This window comes from Lactuca virosa, chromosome 8 (genome assembly GCF_052849685.1).
Source record: "Lactuca virosa cultivar CGN04683 chromosome 8, Lactuca_virosa_CGN04683_v6, whole genome shotgun sequence".
Taxonomy (NCBI): domain Eukaryota; kingdom Viridiplantae; phylum Streptophyta; class Magnoliopsida; order Asterales; family Asteraceae; genus Lactuca; species Lactuca virosa.
The window spans coordinates 38,173,739-38,195,889 of NC_136433.1; the positions used below are offsets into that span (position 1 = coordinate 38,173,739).

The 22,151-nt window shown below is 36.5% G+C and overlaps 1 protein-coding gene and 1 long non-coding RNA gene across 3 annotated transcripts; one reads left to right on the forward strand and one right to left on the reverse strand.

Moving 5' to 3' along the window:
* The first annotated feature begins 796 nt into the window (after positions 1–796).
* Positions 797–8,224, forward strand: LOC145129968 (uncharacterized). Its single transcript, XR_013717747.1, has 3 exons — positions 797–863; positions 1,278–1,601; positions 8,147–8,224. It is a non-coding gene; the product is annotated as an uncharacterized LOC145129968 (long non-coding RNA).
* Positions 8,225–9,176: 952 nt separating this feature from the next.
* Positions 9,177–11,776, reverse strand: LOC145129967 (F-box/kelch-repeat protein At3g23880-like). Of its 2 annotated transcripts, none has more exons than XM_079064809.1 (2): positions 11,468–11,776; positions 9,177–10,695 (listed from the first exon to the last, which is right to left on the reverse strand). In XM_079064809.1, the coding sequence occupies exon 2, from the start codon at positions 10,651–10,653 to the stop codon at positions 9,397–9,399; it is 1,257 nt and encodes a 418-aa protein (XP_078920935.1). In that variant the 5' UTR covers positions 10,654–10,695; positions 11,468–11,776; the 3' UTR covers positions 9,177–9,396. The 2 variants fall into 2 exon arrangements, with proteins under 2 accessions (XP_078920935.1, XP_078920934.1); XM_079064808.1 differs by having other exon boundaries at positions 11,542–11,775.
* Between the last annotated feature and the right edge of the window lie 10,375 nt (positions 11,777–22,151).

Sequence of the window (22,151 nt, forward strand, 5' to 3'; positions counted from 1 at the left end):
TTAGAGTTTGATGAGCTAAAGGTTTTGACTAATCGTAAAGCATGACTTGCTTAATTTTGATGTCAAGGTGGAGATTGTGGAAAAGTTGCCTCCAAAATTAGCAAGTGGCAAATAGTTCAGGGGTTATTTCCGTAACTTATCATTTACTATTCATAGTTTGACTATGAATAGTAATCTAATATGAAATTGAAAATGAAATTGGACGGAGTGGAGGCGCAGCAATTTTTTGGACGGCATTTTTGTTTTCACATTAGATTTATATTCTCCTCTTTGGCTATAAATAGCCAGAGAGACTTAACCCACAAAATATAACCCAACAATCAAATATATATATATATAGTAAAACATTACATATATATATATATATATATATATATATATATATATATATATATATATATATATATATATACACTCTGATACACCACCATATATTTTAGCCCTCTCACTCTTTTTGTAATCTCTTTCATAATCCCTGTAAACACTTCAAATTATAGTGAATTGTTTCTCGGCTTCCTCCTCCCGTGGTTTTTTCCCGATTTGGGTTTCCACGTAAATTCCTGTGTCTTTATTCTATTTATTTTATTCGTATTTCGTTGTGATTATTACGCTTTGATAATTTTTGATCCCATTCCGCATTGAGCTAATATTATTTAAGTCAATTTGGATCCGTCGTATTTTACAACAGTAGGATTTCACAAAGGAGGATTCAGACAGAAGAGTATTCCAAGATTTACAGATGCACCTCATTTGATCAAGCTGTTTGGCCAATAACCGCATGAATATGTCTGATAAAACTTCGCCTGGGAGATTCTCCATATTCGTTGTTGGGTGTCCCGGTGAAGCCATTTTTAAGTGCCAAGGTAGACTTTGCCTGTCTTTTTTCTCCTTTTCAGATGAAATGTTATGTACTTCTGCTTAGAGGTGTATGTTTGGGCTTTAAAGATGAGGAACACTTAGTCTATGACTGATCCCAATCAACGAGATAAAAACAAAAAAATATTTGAATCCCACCCGCTTCAACTATGAGGTAGACTGCTGTTCAAAAAAACATGTACAAAAAGTTTAAAACATTACAACTTCACAAACCAACAAAAAGATCAACACATTTTAACCTTGAACATATGGATTCTCAACAAGAATAATAACTTAAATCCAAATAAAAATATAACTATGACCGAAGCATTTTAATTTAAACACAACCCCAACATCAAAACATATGTAGAATTAGCTCTGTACACATTGACATTGACTTTGTTGTATTCTATGTTTTGTAGGCATGCTAGTACGCTACGGTGTATTCATTTGCTAACTGTCAATTAGCTGATGAAGATGGGGTTTAAGGACAATATTAGGCTGTTTTTGGTGACCTTGGTAACAATTCTGCAAATTTCGTTTTCCGGTGTCTGCGTATCGTTGAAAAGGGACGCTAACAAAATCAGGCAGACATACCAGCAACAGGCGGTGACAGCAAGAGCCCGTGAGATCACTGACGGAGAGCGGCGGTTAGTAGCGAGATACTGTGCGGAGCGAGGACGGAGAGCCGTTACAAGTGGCGCGGCCGCGAGAGCTTCTTTTGGGGTGGATAAACTCATAAAAGGGTAATAAACTATTTATTTTACAAATATCATTAAGGTACAAAAAAAAAACAAATAGTTTATGTAGTAGGTGATGTCTTTCCTTTTGAGATCGAGGGTAAGTCCTGTCCTGGATAATATAAGTAGAATTAGGTTATAACTTAGTAGTAGATTAGATTTGTCTAGGCCTGTCGAAAAAACCCGAAACCCGTTCTACCTATCCGACCCGTTCCGAATTCGGGTAGAATGGGTCGGGTAGAACGGGTAACGGGTATGAACATTCGGGTAATAGGTTAACCCGATAATAATATAGGTCGGGTTTTAGGTATGAATATTTATTTTCGGGTATACCCGAATTCATTTTTTAAATAATACCAAATATACAATGCAGTCACGTACGCACACTTCAAATAAAACAAAACCCTTCGTTTCCTTCTTATGAACGACGGCTCGACGGTCGACGCAAACTTGCAAAGGGAATACGACGCTGAAGCTGAAATCTTGAACCGTCATCACAATTCTCAGTTTCTCACTATCGCACGGAATGGAATTAAAAAAGTACATAACATATTATAATGATTTGTATTGTTATTATATATGTACTTGTTAATTGTATGGAGTATTTTCCTACCCGATTCTTTATTAAACCAACCAACATGTAAAAATAAAAAAATAAAAAAATAAAAAATTATCAATAAGTGTCATTTAAAAAATTTTCGGGTATACCCGATAATTACCCGACCCTACCTCAAACCCGAATACCCGAATTACAATATAGGTCGGGTATCGGGTATTATTTTCTTAAGGAAATACCCGTTCTACCCGACCCGTTCTACCCGAAACCCGAAAATTTTACCCGTTCGACACCCCTAGATTTGTCGGTTTAAAAAACATTAAGATACAAAAACATTGTCAAATGCTAATAAATTATATAATTTGTATTTAAAGTACATGTGCGGATGGTGGCATGTCGGAAGCATCTTTTGTGAGTTTGTTATGAAGAATACGTTTTTACTTGGGTATCGATTATGACTAGTCACATTCAAATTATTTAACACCATTTTTTTTTTGCATTTGATTCGGTCTTCTACCCTTTTACTTAATCACGGACATACCCCATATTTAGTCACTCAAACATTGACTCAATCAAATCTGATTTGGTACTTAAATATAAATAATCTCTAACTACTTTTTTTTTCTTTTGTTCTTTTCTTGATTTTCAAGAGAGAAAAACTCATCAACTAACCCAATTCAAACAATATTCAGCAGTAAAGAATTAATGGATAGCCAATAAAAATCTTGTAGATCTTTCTGTTACCCTTGTGATTCGTCCGAATCAAATATATTCCAACTAGGGTTCCTCTACAAGGTGTGTTTTTCCGAAATCTTTGTTTTAATTATCATGGAAAACATCATTGCCCTATCTGTTATATCGAAGTATAGGTGAAAAGGAAAAGGGAGCGACAACTTGTATTGAAGAAGAAAGAAGCGGGTAAAGGTCCCTGATGTTGTTATATCGAAGTATAGGTGTCTGCGTCTGGTAGTCCTTCACAAGAAAACCAAAAACATCAAATTCAATAGAAACTTGGTTGTTGATTGTGAATCGACAAAATGATAATAAATTTTTGATAAGACGAGGAGAGTGAAGAATGTGGTTAAGTTTAAGATGTGGAAATGATGGTTTTAAAATGGTATGGTCGGATCCATGTATAGGTATTCTAAACCTTCACCGACCATGATATCATTTAATGTATTATTGTTACAATAAGACGAGAGAGGACCTGAATTGTTTGTCATATGGGATGTGGCATTGGTATCCATGTTTTTTTTTTTTTGTCCGGAGGGTTGAGGGACATGGTGTGTAATGCTTGCTCGATATCTGTAGAGGTGGGACCAACGCCGTAGCTGTCGTAAAAGGAGGGATGACGAGGACCATGAATATTAGTGTATGCTTCAGGAGTTAATGATTGTGTGTGGTGTAGGTTGTGGCATCGTCATGTGAGGGCAATGTGGGACAACCCAATGAGGACGTTGTCCGTATGGTGGTTGTGGTGATGGAACCGGCCAGGAAAGGGCCTTGGGAATGTTGTTGTTGCCCGTTATTCCAAGGAGAAAGAGGTCCACGATTGGGAGAAAAGGACCCCTGATGTTGGTATTGGTGTTGCGAGCCACGACCTTAACCATTATTGCCTCGTCCCCTACCTCGACCACGCCCCTAGTTGTTGAAGTTGCCACGGCCCCTGCCATTGCAACCCATGGCTGAGGAGAAGGTGTAGTTCCTGGCTTTGAAGTGGAGATCAAAGTCGTGTGGGACACTTGGTTGGACTTTCAGGTTTCCTTCATAATAAGATTGGATCGGACATCATAAAACTCGTCAACTCGGGAAGAGGATCAAATTGTTGAATCAGCATGGCAATCCCATCATATTGCTCGGAGAGACCTGCAATGATTTGTAAGACAAGGCCTTTGTTGGAGATCGGGAGCTCCAACATTAGCGAGTTGGTCAACAAGCAATTTCATGGCTTGACAATAGGAATGCACATCGGAGATACTGTCAAGACAGGTGGTGGTCAGCTTCTGTTCCATATAGACAACTCAAGAATTTTTGTTGTCTTGGTAGATGTTTGTGAAGGTTGTCGCCGCAGTGGAGTCAAGAGTGAAGATAGTGTGAAGGAGATCATGGGAGGTAGTACCATAGATCCACTAAAGTACCAGGGATGATGAAGTCGATGACTTCAAAAGCCCTACAGTGAAACTTAAAGAGCTCTAACGAGGAGGTGTAGGAGTTGTTCTCCATCTCAAGTTTGATGGGAATAAAATTGTGAATGTTGGTAACAATGAGAGCACGGTGGAGAGCCATTGAAATAGAAGAAGGTGGTAGAGAACAAGAGAGAAAGGCAGCTGGCGATGAAAAATAGTTAGGGTTAGGAAATGATCGATTCTTGCTTTGATACCATAACAAAATAAATTTTGGAATCGTTGCTTATCCTCTGTATCAGAGTGCCTACAAATTAGACAAGATAATCTACAACATCTTTACAATATTTTTAATGATTCTACCGGATATACATGTTATAATACAACAACGATATCTATTAATATTTCCTATTAGATTTGCGCCCAAGATAATTAGGTCAAGGAAAAAGATAAAAGATTCCTTGGAGAGCAATAAGGCTAGACGTTTACTCAGTGCTTATGGAAAAAGAGCAATAAAAACAAACCATAAATACCACCAACATAATTTACAAATGAACTAATGATAAAACTTGTCTGCATTCATAGCAGCACAAAAGCAAATTGAACAATAATGTCAAACACATCATGCTGATGAACGAGAATGTTGATATAATGCGCGACATTTGACAGAAAACTAATTAATAAACATAGCATCAGCCATCATGCACAGTAGTTATAACAAAATGATAGAAAGAAGTAGATCCGCTATGTTGCCTTTTGTAGCCCTTTAATCAATCTGCCATCCGCCGAAGCTTCTTCAAAATTGAAACTACGCTTCAGCATCTCATCTCACTCTTGGTGGGTGCTACCCAAACAAGACTATGAACATACTTAACAATTTTATCTATATCAAATCCACGCGTAATATTGAAAATTTTAGTCTTGGCTTCAACTGGACCATACCAGTGTTATCGATAGCGATAGCGAGGTAATAGCGACAACCTACCTATATGTTATGTGGCGATAGCGATGAAATAGCGATGGCTATTTCATTTTAGCGAATGCCTATTAAAAAATTAATACTACTTTTACCTTCACCTAATTAGCAATTATAACTAATAAATAAGCTAAAAACCAAGACTATTAGCTCAATTAAGTTCTAAAACATGCATATTACAAAAAAACAAGTGTTAGTTTTAGATATCCGATGCTCTCTTTGACTTAGTCAGCTAAAAACCCTAAAACAATTCTATTTATACTAGATTTAAAAAATAAAAAAAATAAAAAAAATTTTTAAAAAAAAGTCAAATAGGTCGCTATGTCGCTATTCAGTCGCTATGAACCCCATAGCGACACTGCATCGCCTCGCCTCGCTATTCGCTATAGCGATCGCTATGGTCGCTATTGACAACACTGGATCATACAAACCTAAACGACCACCACCAACATAAAAAATAAACTCATTCTGTGATGTGAATCCATATGGAAATATATCAGCACTAAACTGGGAAAACGCATGATGTTTGTTTGACCCATGATTCAGCCACCCCATACTCATCCATCACCCACACCTCACACTCACCATGGTCAACACATGACATCACACAAAGCTTTCCTGCCAAAACTCCTAAGTAATTAAAGCGACTTCCATGGTGATTGGTGATGAAGTATAGAACTTGGAAAAGGATCTCATTGAATGTATCTACACCCAAGTCAAATGCCACTATCGTTTCTTGCTTCTGCTCCAGATCATCACAATAACAGAGCCAATGAAGATGGCCATCTGCACAAGTTTCATCATCTAGATCGGAAATCTGTGTGAGATGCAATGGAAACGTTTGAATAATAAACTCCCACGAACCCTTTTTCATGCTATAAACCTCTACTTGCCATATCATTCCAGGTGGTTGTAAAATTCTTGTAAGCTTCACAACTTTGTAATCGTCAGTTTTGGGATCATACCCAAATCGGACATGGTTTGCCATCAAACCAACTTTGGGCAAAGAACTTACTGGGAGAGTTAACACCACAGACAGAGAAGGGTTCCAGATGTGAAAAGTATATGCCCTTACAGACTTGTCATCACTACTGTAGGTGTGTGTGGATGTCCAAAAAATCAAATAATCGATTTTGATGTTGGTGTTATCTAGAACTCAGTCCTTTTCTTTGACATATTTATAGAATCAATTCAAATCATATAAACATAATATGTACAATAGTCAGTAATATTTAAACATATACAAAATTTTCTTAAAGAAAATGTCATTTGGCACACTTATACAAAATATAAGCTTAACATGTATGAGATATCATTTGGAACATATGAAACATATTATTAATGGACAAGATCCATGGTGCTTAATCAAAACCATGTCACTGGTGGTGAGCAGCAGCTATCAAAGTGAGAGCCCCAAGCTCTGCGTTTGTTGCGAGTAACAATAGCTTCAAACACACAAACAGTCAAGTACTCATGCTTAGCTAGTCAATTAGATACCCACATATAAGGTTTCGACAGTAGCAAATAGCAAAATACATGAAGTCTTCGTTTCCCCTTTTCAATGCAAATAAATGAAGTTAGAAATACAAGAAGGCAAAGTACCTCGACAATAGAAAATAGTCGTTCACACACACACACACACGAATCCCCTTTTCAACAACAACGCTTGACGTGTATTAAAAAAACGGTAACCAGATAGTCGTCAGTGCCCGCCACGATGGTCAAGCAGGTGAAAACAGTAATCGCCGATGATGGTAAAGGAGGGGAGACCGGCCGAAGGACAGTAATCGACAGTGAAGGGGGAGGAGATATCGCCGGAGGGTTTTGAATTTGGGAAACAAGAAACCAGAGAGCAAAGTAAAGTAATACAGGGGAAAATTACGGGTTTTGCTTAGCGCACGTTTTGTATTGTTAATTAATACGTCCCACAAAATTATAATCCATCTTTCCTTTTTGGTTTGTTCCAAAATAATAGTCCACTTCTAAAAATAAATAACATTTTTACCAAAATACCCCCTCATTATTTTTGGTTTGTTCCAAAATAATAGTCCACTTCTAAAAATAAATAACATTTTTACCAAAATACCCCCTCATTATTACTTAACCAACTAAGGATTTAATGGAACATTAAATGCAAGGTAAGGATAAAACTGTCATTTTATTCAAGAAAATTAGTGGTAATTAATGTTTTTCTTAATATGTATGTTTTTTGTCTGTTGACAATAATATTGGAACGGAGGGAGTATTATTTATTTATTTAATTTATTTATTTTATATTTTAATAACAATGTCCTCTTAATTTTACCTTTCATTAATAACAGGGGGTGTTTGGATGGGAAAAAAAGAGGGTGTTTATTGTTTATTGCTTATTCTCACCACAATAAGTTAAGTTTAAGTATTTGGATAAAATCCTTAAAAATCAGCTTATTGGATTAGAAATAAACTAATTTTAGGGTAAATTACATGAATAGTCTCTATGGTTTAGGGTAACTTACGCGTTTGGTCCCTAACTTATTTTTCTAACTCGGAAGGTCCCTACTGTTTGTTTTTGTTACACGTTTGGTCCCTGTCTTACATAAAAAGTATTTTTCCCTTGATTTTTTAATTTATTTAAATAAACACACCTCCACCCTACTCCCTCACCTTACGTTATCTACCCTACCATTTTTTTTCCCTATTTAAATAATTGTCTTTTTACGTAAGATAGAGGCCAAATGCGTAACAAAAACAAACAATAGGGACCAAGCGTGTAGGAATAACAAACAGTAGGGACCTTCCGAGTTAAAAAAATAAGTTAGAGACCAATTCTATCAGAATGGAATCACGAATTCCAATTATGTTGGAATGGAATATGGATATTTTCTCACTAATTTATTCATTAGATTTGTTTCCACAGAAGTTGATGCTTGAAGAACGGACCACGAAATTTGAACGACGCCTCTTAGCAACATTATTCTTTTAGAATGTATTAGTGTCTTTGTTAGATTTTGATGTTTTTTTTTTCAGATTTGAAAGTTTTTTTAGTTTTATTCTTTAACAATAAATGTAATTCTTAGCAATTGTTACATGTATTCTATAAGAATTAATGTAATTTTTTTTAATTCTTCAATTGATGGTTCGAGAATTTTGTTATTCTACAAGAAATTTATAAAGCAAATTTTCTTTATTAAATCTGTATTAATTGACTAAAATACCCTTCTAGTTAAATTAGATGGTATTTTTCAATTATATTTAATTCAATAATATATATTAATCACTCTTTTAAAATAAGTAAAATGATTAGCCCACATTTATGCATACAATAACACAATAATTACATTGAATATAATAAACTAAGCCTTGATTATAAGGTTACATATCCCTTTTAACAAACACATACATTCATCCACTTATATATAAGGGTATAATCACCCTTTAGATTTTACTAAATTACTTATATCATTCAGCATCATCATCATCATCATCATCGATTCCACTTCCAAACTAGATTGATCATACATCATAAGTATATGTATACCTTGCATTTCTCCTTTGGCTTTTGTTACAGAACAATCCAGATTATGCTCTTCACAAAATAAACATCCAAATCTTAATGTATCACATAGGCCAGAGCTTCACTTCCAATCCGTAACTGCTTCAATAGATTACGATTCTTTTCTCCTATTCTTCCTTTATGCTCTTGCTTCTCATATTCTTTCTTTCAACGTTCAAGAAAAGGATACAAAGGGGTTTCATAGAAATGATGTATTTACTTTATTTATTTAATTCTAATTCCTTTATTTGCAAAATGGTCCTCACAAAACTTTCAACATTTCAACATAATATATGATCTAATGCACTACAAACTCCAAATATTGAATATATCCCACTTGTTTTCTTGTATTGCCCAGGCAACTGGCCCAAGCTATAGTTGAATAATTGTCAGATTAAACCAGAAAATCAAATACTTTGAATTAAAGATAATATATAATAACAATAAGGCTAGACATTTGTTCAATGTAATATAAACAAAATATGAATACCAAAAAATAATTTAAAAACGAACCAACATGTCCAAATGTTAAACACATCATGATGACAAGAGAGAATGCAGATGTAATGCACTAAGAATTGATATTTGACAGGAAACAAAGTGAAGCTTCAAGATTAAAACTGGGAGATGCTGCAGGAGCTTATCTCACGCTCCTCAGGTACTACCCAAACAAGACTATCAACATACTCCACAACTTTACTTATGGTTATTCTACCCATTTTCTTGAAGTTTTTAGCCTTGGCTGCAATTGGATCATACAAAACAAGACAATCATCATTAGCATCTTCATCAACTTGAAAAAGAAATTCACCACGTAATGTGAATCCATATGGAACTATATCAGCACTAAACTGGGAAAACCCATGATGTTTGACCCATGATTCAGTCACCCCATACTCTTCCATCACCCACACCTCACATTTACCAGCTTCAAAAATGCATGACATCACACAAAGCTTTCCATCGAAAACTCCCATCGCATTGAGGCACTCTTCATGGAGATGTAGTATAGAATCTGGAAGAGGTATCTCACGGAATGTCTCTGTACCCAAATCAAATGCCAATATCGTTTGTAACTTCTGCTCCATATCAGTATAACCAAGCCAATGAACATGGCCTTCATGCCCATCTACACAAACTACCTCTTCATCGGAAACCCATTTGATGTTCGCTGGAAACCTTTGAGTTATCAACTGCCACAAACCCTTTCTCATACTATACACCTCAACTTGTGATAACATGCTGATTGCACCGGAAAGTTTTGTAAGCTTCACCACTTTGTAATCATCAGTTTTGGGATCATACCCAAACCGGAAATGGTTTACCATCCACTCACCCTTGGGCAAAGAATATGGAGGGAGAGTTAATACCATAGACAGAGAAGGGTTCCAAATGTGAATTGCATAATCATATGATCCGTATTTGAAGCATATTAAGCCATTCACAGATCCAATAATATCACCCCTAGTGTCTTTAGATTGGGGACTGGTCGGGAGTTTGATGAAATTAGTCAGTTCGAGATCGGGAGAATGAGAGGTGTGTGCTGTGAATGGTCTCCGGTCAAAAGAAAATGCATGTCTGAAGAACAACAGAATCTCGTCCTTGTGATGGATTGAATGATGGAGGTGGGATTTTATGAAGGAGGATTCAGATAACAGAGCATTCCAAGATTTACAGACACACCTCAATTGAGCAATTTCTTTTGCCAATAACCTGATGAATATGTTTGATAAAACATCGCTTGGGAGCTTTTCTATAGTCTCTGGGTGTTGAGGTGAAGCCGTTTCGAGTGTCACAGTAAACTTCACCTGTGAGGTTCCTCTCCTGTCTTTGTTTTTCCTTTTCAGCAGAAACTTTATGTGATTCCACATTTCCACTTCGAGGTTGTATATTTGGGTTTAAGAGCTGAGGAGCTGCAAGGTAACAGGCGAACCGGTTAAAAAATGTCCAATTAGAGGAGGCCCGATCCCAATTGACGAGATAAAAAACAAAAAAAAAAAGATCAACACATTTTAACTTCAACATATCGATTTTCAACAAACCGTAACATAAACCCTAAAAAAACAAAGAACATTTGAAGTTAAACACAACCTAAAAAGGAACCCAATAACAACATATTTCAAGATGCAGCTCTGTATACATTGATTTGTAGGCATAGTAGGGTGAATTTATTGCCTAATTGTATGGTTAGAAGTTCTTAATCCTGCCCTTACAAAGGTGAACCACAATGAGAAACATACGTGCCCCATTAGCACCACTACTCAGGTGTTCAAATAGTGGATTTTGATATCCGAAATTCAGTCCTTTTATTTGACACAACCAACTCAACGTAAACTTTTACAGAATCAATTCAAATGAGAACGTTCATATAAAGAATGCGTCCATAAGTCAGAACGAAACATATAAACATATACTGTACAAATTTTGATTGAAGAATTTGACATTTGGCACCTTAATATAGAAAGATTAAGCTTAAAGTGTATGATATCATTTTGAACATATTAACGAAGGAGAACCATGGAACCAAAAGCATGTCACTGGTGAACAGCTTCAAACTGACAGCCCAAGCTTGCAACAATAGCTTCAAACAGACAAACAGTCAAGTAATCTTGCTTAACTAATCAGTTTAGATAGTTAATACAGTAGCAATTAGCAAATAGGCAAATACATGAAGTCTTTGAACACCTCAGCAGTAGAAAATAGTCAAACACACGCGAATACCCTTTTTCAACGCTTGTTGTAAATCAAAAAACGCTAACCAGTTAATCGCCGGTGAGGCCACAACTGTGAAGCAGGGGAAGTCCGTAATCGCAGCCGATGATGGTAAAGGAGGGAGGCCGGGGTACAGTAACCAACGATGGTGACGGAGGTGGAGGAGATATCGCCGACAGTGAAGGTCTGAAGGAGGGCTATGTACCTCGGAGAAAGAAATCAAGAAACCAGAGTAGAAAGCGTGTGACAAACAAAGCAATGTAAACACCAGTGAAGTAAACGCGAATATCGCTTTTTACTTTACTATTATTCGTGTTTACATGGAAGGTTCTTTTCTGTCTTCTTTTTCCCTTTTCCGCGAAATTTAATGTGCTTCCTTCTAAATGGAGTTAAGAAAAAACAGTTAGAAGGGGACCTATATCAAACGGGAGTTAAGATATTTCCACTTGAGATTTTGATTCATAAATTTACAAAAATAATCCATGCCTAGAAAATAATTCACAAATTGGTCCTGTCTTTTATAAATTTACAGAAATGATGTCTGCCTAATAAAGAATTTAAAGAAATGGCACCTGCCTAATAAAGAATTTACAGGAATGGTCCTGTCTTTTATAAAATTACAGAAATGCTACCTATCTAATAATTCTTTTACATAAATGGTCCTTGTGTTTCACAAAGTTACATAAGTCCCTCCATTTCATAAAAGTACAGAATGGTCCCTATGTTCAACAAAATTACAAATATGAGCCAATAACCAGTTACAATGATATTTCTCAGTTTAGTTGTTTATGTGGTATCCAGCCAATGTACGACAGCACAAATACAAAATCAACATCAAATTGTTTTTGGATACTTCTTCTAACTCTTTTTCTATAAGGAATGAAAATAGCCTTTAATATGGATGAATAGTGCTCTAATCAAGTAAATTTTCCAGAAGTACAACACTGTAACATGTAGAAATGAAAATATGATGCTCCAACAAACAAATCAACAAAGTATGTTGTTATTTCTTCCGCTTAACCTTTCTAACTTATTTATAACAACTCCGAAGATTGTGTACCAAACCAGTACCCAAAAATCAAAGTAGAATCAACAATCGCCAAGGGTAATGTGGGAGAATAGAAGCAGACATCAATGAGTATCAGAGAAGACAAGTGCCTCGGCCCAATCTATAGATCATTTAATGCAGCTTTGGTGTTTTCAAACAATAAGCATTTGTATATCTTAAGTAGGGGTGGTAAATCGGGTCATTGTGTCGTGTTTGTGTATCTTAAGTAGAGGTGGCAAATTGGGTCATCATGTCGTGTTTTTGTCTGACACGACACAACAAGGTTTTATGTAACATGAACACGACATGACATGATGTCGTGTTTTTTTAATTAACATGAAAACGAACAAATTAAAAACGACACGACACGACACGACAAAGATAACATAATATAACAATTAGTTTATTTAATTAATATTTAATCATAGATAACACGACAAACACGAAAAACACAAAAGCACGACAAACAAATGCTAAATCATGTCAATTTCATGTCGAATTTTGAACACGAAGACGATACGACACGACATCGTGTTTACACTTGACATGAACACGACACAAACACGAATTCGATTTTCAATTTCATCCCGATTTCATTTCGTGTTGTATCATCATTTGCCACCCCTAAGCTTAAGAGAACAAAAAGAAGGCAATATGTTCAATTTGCAATAATCAAGTAATCCACACGTGGTTTAATCGAAGAAATCAAGAAATGCACTGAGCTCGATATTAGTTGTCAGAATTGCTTTAGTAGCTATCACTGCACACAGTTTAATAATCTTGTGAAGGAAAAAGCACCACAACAAACAACTAACAACTATTTAAACTAGATCCTCTTCCTAATAATATTAGTTATAGCTGTGATGACCCATCCACAAGATGCTCAAATATGGACTTAAAACTATTAACAAATTAACAAAATGAGGTTGTGAAATTATCAACAAATTCACAAAATGACGTTTCTAAGAGGCACATGCTTGCTAATTGCTATAGCTAAAATTAAGAAATAATGGATGTGTGAACTCCATATCCATACCCACATATGCAAAACAACATTGCAAGACTAGGTAATTAAAAATCTTCAGCATTAATTGTCAACAACACTTTCAATTTCCTTCAACTCCACACACAGGAATCCAATCTAAAGACTTTACCTCCACTGTAAGATGGACTACTCCAGCAGCTACCTTATATCCTCTGCAAACCTTTAGTGTTTTTAGAAGATATGATTTTCATCATCTAAGCTAGTGTTTAATCAAGATCTATAGACATACATTATCTCATTAAAAAACAGAAAATTAAATTATCTCCCCCATTAGAAGACTTGAGCCCACTAAAATTAGGTCAAGGAAACAGAAACAGATAGACAAAGAAACAATAAAACAACCAACATATCCAAATGTTAAACGCATCATGGTAAACATGTAATGCACTAAAACTTGATACTTGACAGGAAACTAATGGAGAGACATATCATCATGCAGAGTTTTTATCACAACAGATAGACTAAGCAGATTCGATGTGTTGCCTTTTTAGCCCTTTTGACCATTCAAAATTAACACTGAGAGATGATGCAACCGCTCCTCTCATGATGACCAGGTGCTACCCAAATGAGACTGTCAACATACCCCACAATTTTAGCTATGCCATATAGACCATGCATAACTTCAAAGGTTTTAGGCTCAGCTGCAATTGGATCATACAAAGCAAAATGATCACGGTCAACTTGAAAAAGGAATTCACTGCGTAATGTGGTTCCACATGGGAATATCCCACGTACACCACTGAACTCGGAAAACACATGATGTTTGACCCATGAATCAGCCACCCCATACTCATCCATCACCCACACCTCACATTCACCATCTCCAACCCTTGACATCACACACAGCTTTCCACCCAAAACTCCCAAGACGAGGTATTCATGGTGATGTCGTATAGAATCTGGAAGAAGGATCTCACGGAAGGTCTCTGTGCCAAAATCAAATGCCACTACCATTTGTAGCTTCCACTCAAAATTAGTATAACAAAGCCAATGAAGATGGCCATCTTGCCCATCTACACAAACCTCGGGTTGATTCCTAATTAGAGTGATGTGCAATGGAAACGTTTGAGTAATTAAGTCCCAGGAACCCTTTCTCATGCTATAGATCTCAACTTGTGGTACAACACTTGTAAGCTTCATGTTAGGAATTGAGACAGGGTACACGCAGCGGAAACACTATCACACACTCACAAACGAAACGAAAAAATAAAGCAATAAAGAACACAAGGATTTTACGTGGTTCGGATTCGGTGTAAATCCTACGTCCACGGGCTGCAACTAGATTTTCTTATTAACTTAATAAGATTACAATTTATAACTCTACAAGTTATATTTGATGCACACATTCTCTGCTACACAACACACATATATATATATATAGGAGATGTGCCGTAAACTTTTCTTGATTCACACAAATTTGCCGTCCATATTGACAAAATTGCCGCAATTGAGAAAAAGGAGCCATCATTTAATAATTTAATATTTCTTGCCGTCCATTGTTTGACCATGCAAAAGATGCGTCCAAATAATAAACAATTGATTTGCCGACATGTACGTCCATTCAATATTAAACAATTGAATTGTTTAATATTTGTCAAGTTACATTTATGGCCCTTGAATTCTTAGGAACTTGTCAATTTGTTCAAGACTCCATAAATCTTAACAATCTCCCACTTGGAGGCTTGAACAACTTTAGCTTTTCTCCGCCATTCAACTCTCAATTATTCCAGTAATCTTAAAAAACAACCAAGTCCTTTTAGGCTTCCAGTTCCAATGAACAAGCTAAAACTTAGTCTGATTTCTCTAGTTGCAGCCGCCCCTCATCTTCAAGTACTAGAAGGGCCAGTTGAAGCTCCCACTAGCTCCAACTCAGTCGTGGCTAATCCCACCACCGACTCATCCTCTGTCTCAACCGGTTTGGACACTCCACCAGATCCAGAGATACACCGAGGACCACTAACACTCTCCAAACTTTGCAAACTTCCAACAAGAGAGAATTTTCCAGTCTTAGTCTTCAAAACCCAACGGCTCTTTGTAACTGTACCCGGGACACACCCCGTGCTCCCACTGTCACAGAATCCCCTGAATGGTTTAGAATTTCCGACTCGTTCAGCTAACATCCCCTTGGCTCCAGAATTCATGTTTGCAAAATGAACTCTCTTAGCAGTAGATTTAGCGAACCAGATTTTGTTTTGCTTAATCGGGATGGTCATACTTCCCTCAGCAGGTACCTCAACCATATACAATGACCCACGCTTCAAACCTTGAGCAATCACCGAATTACCATTGACCACCATCCATTTACCACCACCAAACCTTACTTCCAGTCCTTGTTTATCCATCTGACCAACAAAAATCAATTTTTTCTTCAGCTCCGGAATAACCCTGACATTCTTCAGGCTTCATGTAGTTCCTAATGAAGTAACTAGATCAATATCTCCCATGCCCGTTACCTGAAGCATCTCGTCATTTGCCAAACGTACCTTTCCAAAATCTCCTTCTTTTAGATTCACCATCGTTTCTCCGTTGTCCATGGCGTGAAACGAAGCCCCTGAATCCATGACCCAAGAGTCTACAGAACTTTCCATACTGAGTATCAATGCATCATCCTCAGACACACTCTCAGCACCAGCAATGTTCAATTCTTTCTTTGGACATTGACTCTTAACATGTCCCACTTCTTGACAGTTCCAGCATTTCACATTCTTCAAAGTTCTAGAAGAACTTTTTCCCCGACTCCCACTGCTCCTGCTATTCCCTCTACCTCTTCCGACATTTAATAAATCAGAAGAGGAAGATCCACCTTGATTATTGCGTCTGATATCCTCGCCTAGAACCAAATCTCTAACCCCTTTAAAAGTCATACCACTGGTCCCCACGGAACTCGTAACAGCAGTAACTGTTCCGGACCAGCTATCAGGTAGAGAAGCTAGTAGCAGCGAAGCTTGCGTCTCATTATCAAATTTAATTCCCACAGATGATAATCTGGACAGAATTGAATTTAGATTATTAATGTGAACTGTAACTGAGCCTTCCTCATTCATCCTTGTAGTGAACAACTCCTTCATCAAGAACACCTTGTTAGCCCCCGATGGTTTCTCATACATATTTGACAGAGCCTCCATCATACCACGCGTCGTGGTTTCATTCATGATGTTGAAAGCAACACTCTTCGTCAACGACAATGTAATAACCGCCTTGGCTTTCTTGTCCTTTGAGTTCCACGCATCTTCAGCAGCTTTTTCCATTTTCTCCGGTTTGTCTCCGAGTACCATGTCCAAGTCTTTCTGACATAGCAATGCTTCTAATTGCATTTTCCACCAGCTAAAATCAGAACCATTGAACCTTTCGATTATAATCTTGTCTTCAGCCATTACGGCAAACAAAAAAAAATTAGGTACACTCGTGTGTGACAGAAAAAACGATCGTACCCTCCAAAACCTCGCTAACCAGGCCCTGATACCAATTGTTAGGAATTGAGACAGGGTACACGCAGCGGAAACACTATCACACACTCACAAACGAAACGAGAAAATAAAGCAATAAAGAACACAAGGATTTTACGTGGTTCTGATTCGGTGTAAATCCTACGTCTACGGGCTGCAACTAGATTTTCTTATTAACTTAATAAGATTACAATTTATAACTCTACAAGTTATATTTGATGCACACATTCTCTGCTACACAACACACACACACACACACACATATATATATATATATATATATATATATATATATATATATATATATATATATATATATATATATATATATATATATATATATATATATATATATAGGAGATGTGCCGTAAACTTTTCTTGATTCACACAAATTTGCCGTCCATATTGACAAAATTGCCGCAATTGAGAAAAATGAGCCATCATTTAATAATTTAATATTTCTTGCCGTCCATTGTTTGACCATGCAAAAGATGCGTCCAAATAATAAACAATTGATTTGCCGACATGTACGTCCATTCAATATTAAACAATTGAATTGTTTAATATTTGTCAAGTTACATTTATGGCCCTTGAATTCTTAGGAACTTGTCAATTTGTTCAAGACTCCATAAATCTTAACACTTCACAATTTTATAATCATCGGTTTTTGGATCATACCCAAACCGAAAATGGTTTTTTGTCAAAAAATCACCCAAGGGCAAAGAACATGGTGGGAGAGTTAACACAACCGATAGAGAAGGGTTCCAAATGTAAATTACATAAGGCAAAGAAACTGGTCCGTAATAAAAGCATATTAAGCCATTCACAGATCCAATGATGTTACCATAAGTATATTCAGGTTGGGGATTAACCGGGAGTGAGATGAAACTAGTCGGTTCGAGTTTGACATCGGGGGAACGAGAGGGGTGTGCTGTGAATGGACTACGGTAAAAAGAAAATGCCCGGCTGAAGAACAAGAGAATCTCATCCTTGTGATGGACAGAATGATGAAGGTGGGATTTTACAAAGGAGGATTCAGATAAAAGAGCATTCCAAGGTTTACAGACGCACCTCATTTGAGCAAGCTGTTTGGCCAATAATCGGAGGAATATGTTTGATAAAATTTCACCTGGAAGGTTCTCCATAGTCGAATTCCAGTCTTGTTTTTTACTTAACATTTGAAATTTGATGTGCTTCCGTTTAGAGGTGTATATTTCGAGCAGCAAGGTAACTAGGTAAGAGATGAACCTATTAGACTGGAGGGTATGGGACCCTTTTTGTGGGCATACCCCTTTTCCCTCGCATTTCTTTCCTTCGGTTAAAACCCAAGGAATAGGTGGGAAGCCCATTCTCTCGCTCTTTTTTTTTTTTTAAATAAGTTTTTTTTATGATTTATAATTTTTAAATTAATACTAAATATAAAATTTAATTAAAAAAAACATTTCATTAATTAAAATAAAACTCACATTAAACCTAAAATTTAAAAAACTAGAAAATTAAAAAAAAAACACACACACACACACACAAACTAAAAATCAAACAAACCAACAACGACCTACGAAAAATATTTTTTCATAATTTTTTCCCTCTTCTTCATCACGAGATCGAAAGTCGGTCCCGAGAGATGATCGATGTTTTCCATCAAAAACTTCATATCCTCCATTTCTTGTCTCTTCGTCCGCTCCTTTTTCCTTGTTTCTTCTTTTTCTTTGTCGAAAGCCAAACGTTCGGAGAAATTAAGATTATATCGATCAAACGACGATGTTATTTTCCGCATTTCGTCAATGCTCACGCTGAAATCAGATGCACCCGAAGAAGTCTCTTTTCCCTTTCTCTTCGCTTTGTCCCTACCCATTGGGCGGACAATTTCTTCTAGCTCGAGTTCGTCATCCTGATTTAAATCTAGACCGACCCGAGCATCGGAGGAGGTTGTGTAACCACTAGAGCCCGTTTTCGTTCGCTTTGATTGTTGGACTCCAAAAATAAAATCTTGCTCGTATTTTTTCCACCTAGGACATCGAACCAATAATTTCCAACAATCGTGCCACTTGAATGGTTTTCCGACATCTTCAAGGTAAAACTGCAAAGCTTCTTGAAGTATTTGCTCGTCCCCTTGGCCGCTTTTCCGTTTAGCCGTTGCAGCCCAAAAAAAGGTTAAAAAAAACAAAAAAAATAGATTTAAATCCATTTAGCCGTTGCAGCCCAAAAAAAATAAAAAAATTTATTTCTTTTTTTTTACCGTTGAATAACGGTTGAATTTCAAAAAAAAAATAATAAAAAAATAATAAAAAAAATAAATAACACCCAATCACAGCAGGAGAGAGAACGCGGGAGAGGTTTCCCTCACCCATTCCCGCACCACCCTTCCCCGCACCGACGGTGCAGTGTTCTGCCGGGCGGGAACCCCCCTGCGACCCTGCCCCGCTCCCACTCCGTCCGGCCTTAGAAAAAAAGAACCGATTAGAGGAAAAAGAACTGGTTAGTGGACCAATCCCAGTTAACAAGATAATAACCACAAAAGATTTAACACGTTTTAACTTACACATATCAATTTTTAACAAACTCTAAGGCCATCTGGTATGCTAGACCACGAACCCGGTCGTGGTCTAGCTGGCCACGGAAAACCTTCGTGCAAACCACCCTGGTGTTTCGTGGTCTTCCGTGTTCGTGGTCAATTGTGGTGTACACAACGAAGGGCAACGGCCAATAGGGAAAGAGGAGGAGACGGGTTCTGCACTTTAGAGGGAAAGAGATGATCAAAATTTTCTGAAATTTTTAGTTTCAGTCCTTAGATTTTCGCATATTAACAAAACCTACCCTATTTTTTATTGTATTTCTAAATTAAAAAAAAGTAAAAAAAAATGATGTGGAGTGGAGTGGCAGTGGTGGGTATTTCATAGGTTTAGTGATAGTTAGTGGTGATGATGTGGCATCCACCACTATAGTGGTTAGTGATGGGTATAATGGATGGTCTAATGTAGACCCTATAAAAATAATAACTACAAACACAACATTTCTAAATTAAACAAAACCATAACAACATAATATATGAAGAATTAGCTTTGTATTGCTTTGTAGACATGGTATGTTTAGTTCACTGCCTAATTGTCAAATTAGATCATGAAGAATTGGAAAGCTATAAAAAGGGATACCTACTTTAGCCTTGGATCATTCATTTCATTTGGTGTGTTTTATTTAAATTTTGGTTGCTTTTTAGGGGTTTTTTTGGAGACCGATGCTTGTTACTTCGCAGGTTAGGAGGTTATGACATCAAGTTTTGAGTTCAGTTTTACAACTTTCCCCAACTCAAAGCTTGCTTTTTGGTGACGAATTCATCAATTGACATTGGTTTACGAGTTAAATTTATGGGTTTCACTGATAACTGTCACACCCCCGAACCGGACGATGGAAACGTCCGGGGGCTCGTGTGACTAACAATTGAATAATCATCACAATGAATATACATGAAGCATAACACATTCATCACCAACATTACATATTACAACTGGCATTGTTTACATCAAGTACATTGTTAAAATAATAAGTTCTAATTGTTCAAAGTACGATAAGTGAAGCTACATAAACAAAACCATACACTTGCATATCGTCCAGCTTAACGATTACCTGAGAATACAAGTTATTTTGAAAACGGTCAACATATATAATGTTGGTGAGTTCATAAGTATGTTTGAGTAAAAGTCTTTGTATCTTTCATAAAAACCCAGAAAATCCGATATTTTCTGTAAAATGTCTGAAAATATTGTGAAAATCAAGTATAAATGCATGTGTGAATTACATAGTTATAGTTTATAAAATAGTAGTTTAGTTTCATTGTATTGTGAGTAAATGATAAATGTATATGAATAATTTCCCCCAGAAAATCCGATATTTTCTATTTTATAACAATGTCTAAATTCTTGTATCGTTAAATAAGTTGTTTTGCACTAACGCAATTAAAGAGTTTATCTTCAAAAGGTTATCTTTTGGTATAGAATCCCTATATGAGCCTTTATAACCATGCATGATAATGACTAGGTCGCCCGTCTTGGTATTTTTCCAAATGCCGGTCTTGACTAAGGATGTTGTCGCCCTAGACTGGCCTAGTCTAGCTGTAGCGAGCAGCTAAGGCGTAGGGGGTCACCCCGTATAGATCTATACACAAACTCCCGCTTTCCTACCAGGAAACTCTGATTATAACTACAGGCTACGGTTGTACACTCAGTGGTGTCAGCCGACAAGTCTCACTAGATTCTTAACCTCTTTTGTATTATGTTTAATGTTTACATATTTGTGAGATGTTTTTGTATTCGAAAAGTACTTGAATAAATTTATGGAGTTTTATGATTTTATAAGGGTATCGTTACGGCTTACTAACACATGAAATTTTCCATTACAAGCCCTATTAGTATGAAATTGGGCCACAAAGGCCCAATCACATGTATAAGGGTAATTTAGGCCCAATAGGCATGTAAATGGGCCACAAAAGCCTAATAAACATATAATCCATAACTTAGGCCCAGATTGACATGTAAGTGGGCCACAAGACCCAACAAACATGTCGTGGAAAACATTGGGCTCATTTCACACTCAATTGGGCCCTTAGAGCTCAATGGCCAAGAAATGTGAATATTGGGCCCAATAAATAGTTTTTGACGTATTTCGTTCGTTCGTTTGATTCGGTTGTTTGTTTTAGTTCGACGCTTAATAGATTAATGATAAAAAGCTTTCATTTTGTAAAAATGACATTTTTGGCCAATAATACTCAAATCTTTAATTAAGGCCCAAAGTTTTGTAAAAATGACACTTTAGTCCATAATTTATAAAAGTTTGCAATTTTGTCCTCAAATGTCTAGAAACTTACAGTTTTAACCCAAAATGTTATGTTTTCACATTTAGAACCTTGTTTTGCAGAAAAATACATTTTCAACCCCTTGTTTGTAAAAATTTACATTTTTGGCCCAATTTTGAAAAACTTTACATTTTTGGTCCAATTTGAAAATAAATGACATTTTCACCTCTAAATTTGGTTTATTTACATTTATGACTCAAACTTTGGCCAAATAACATTGTTATACCTCAAAACCTCATTTTTTCGCAATTTGGGCCCAAAGGTTTGGC

What these genes read in the sequence shown, in the direction of transcription:
- LOC145129967 (XM_079064809.1), bottom strand. Translation starts at nt 10,653, where the DNA reads ATGTGGAATCACATAAAGTTTCTGCTGAAAAGGAAAAACAAAGACAGG.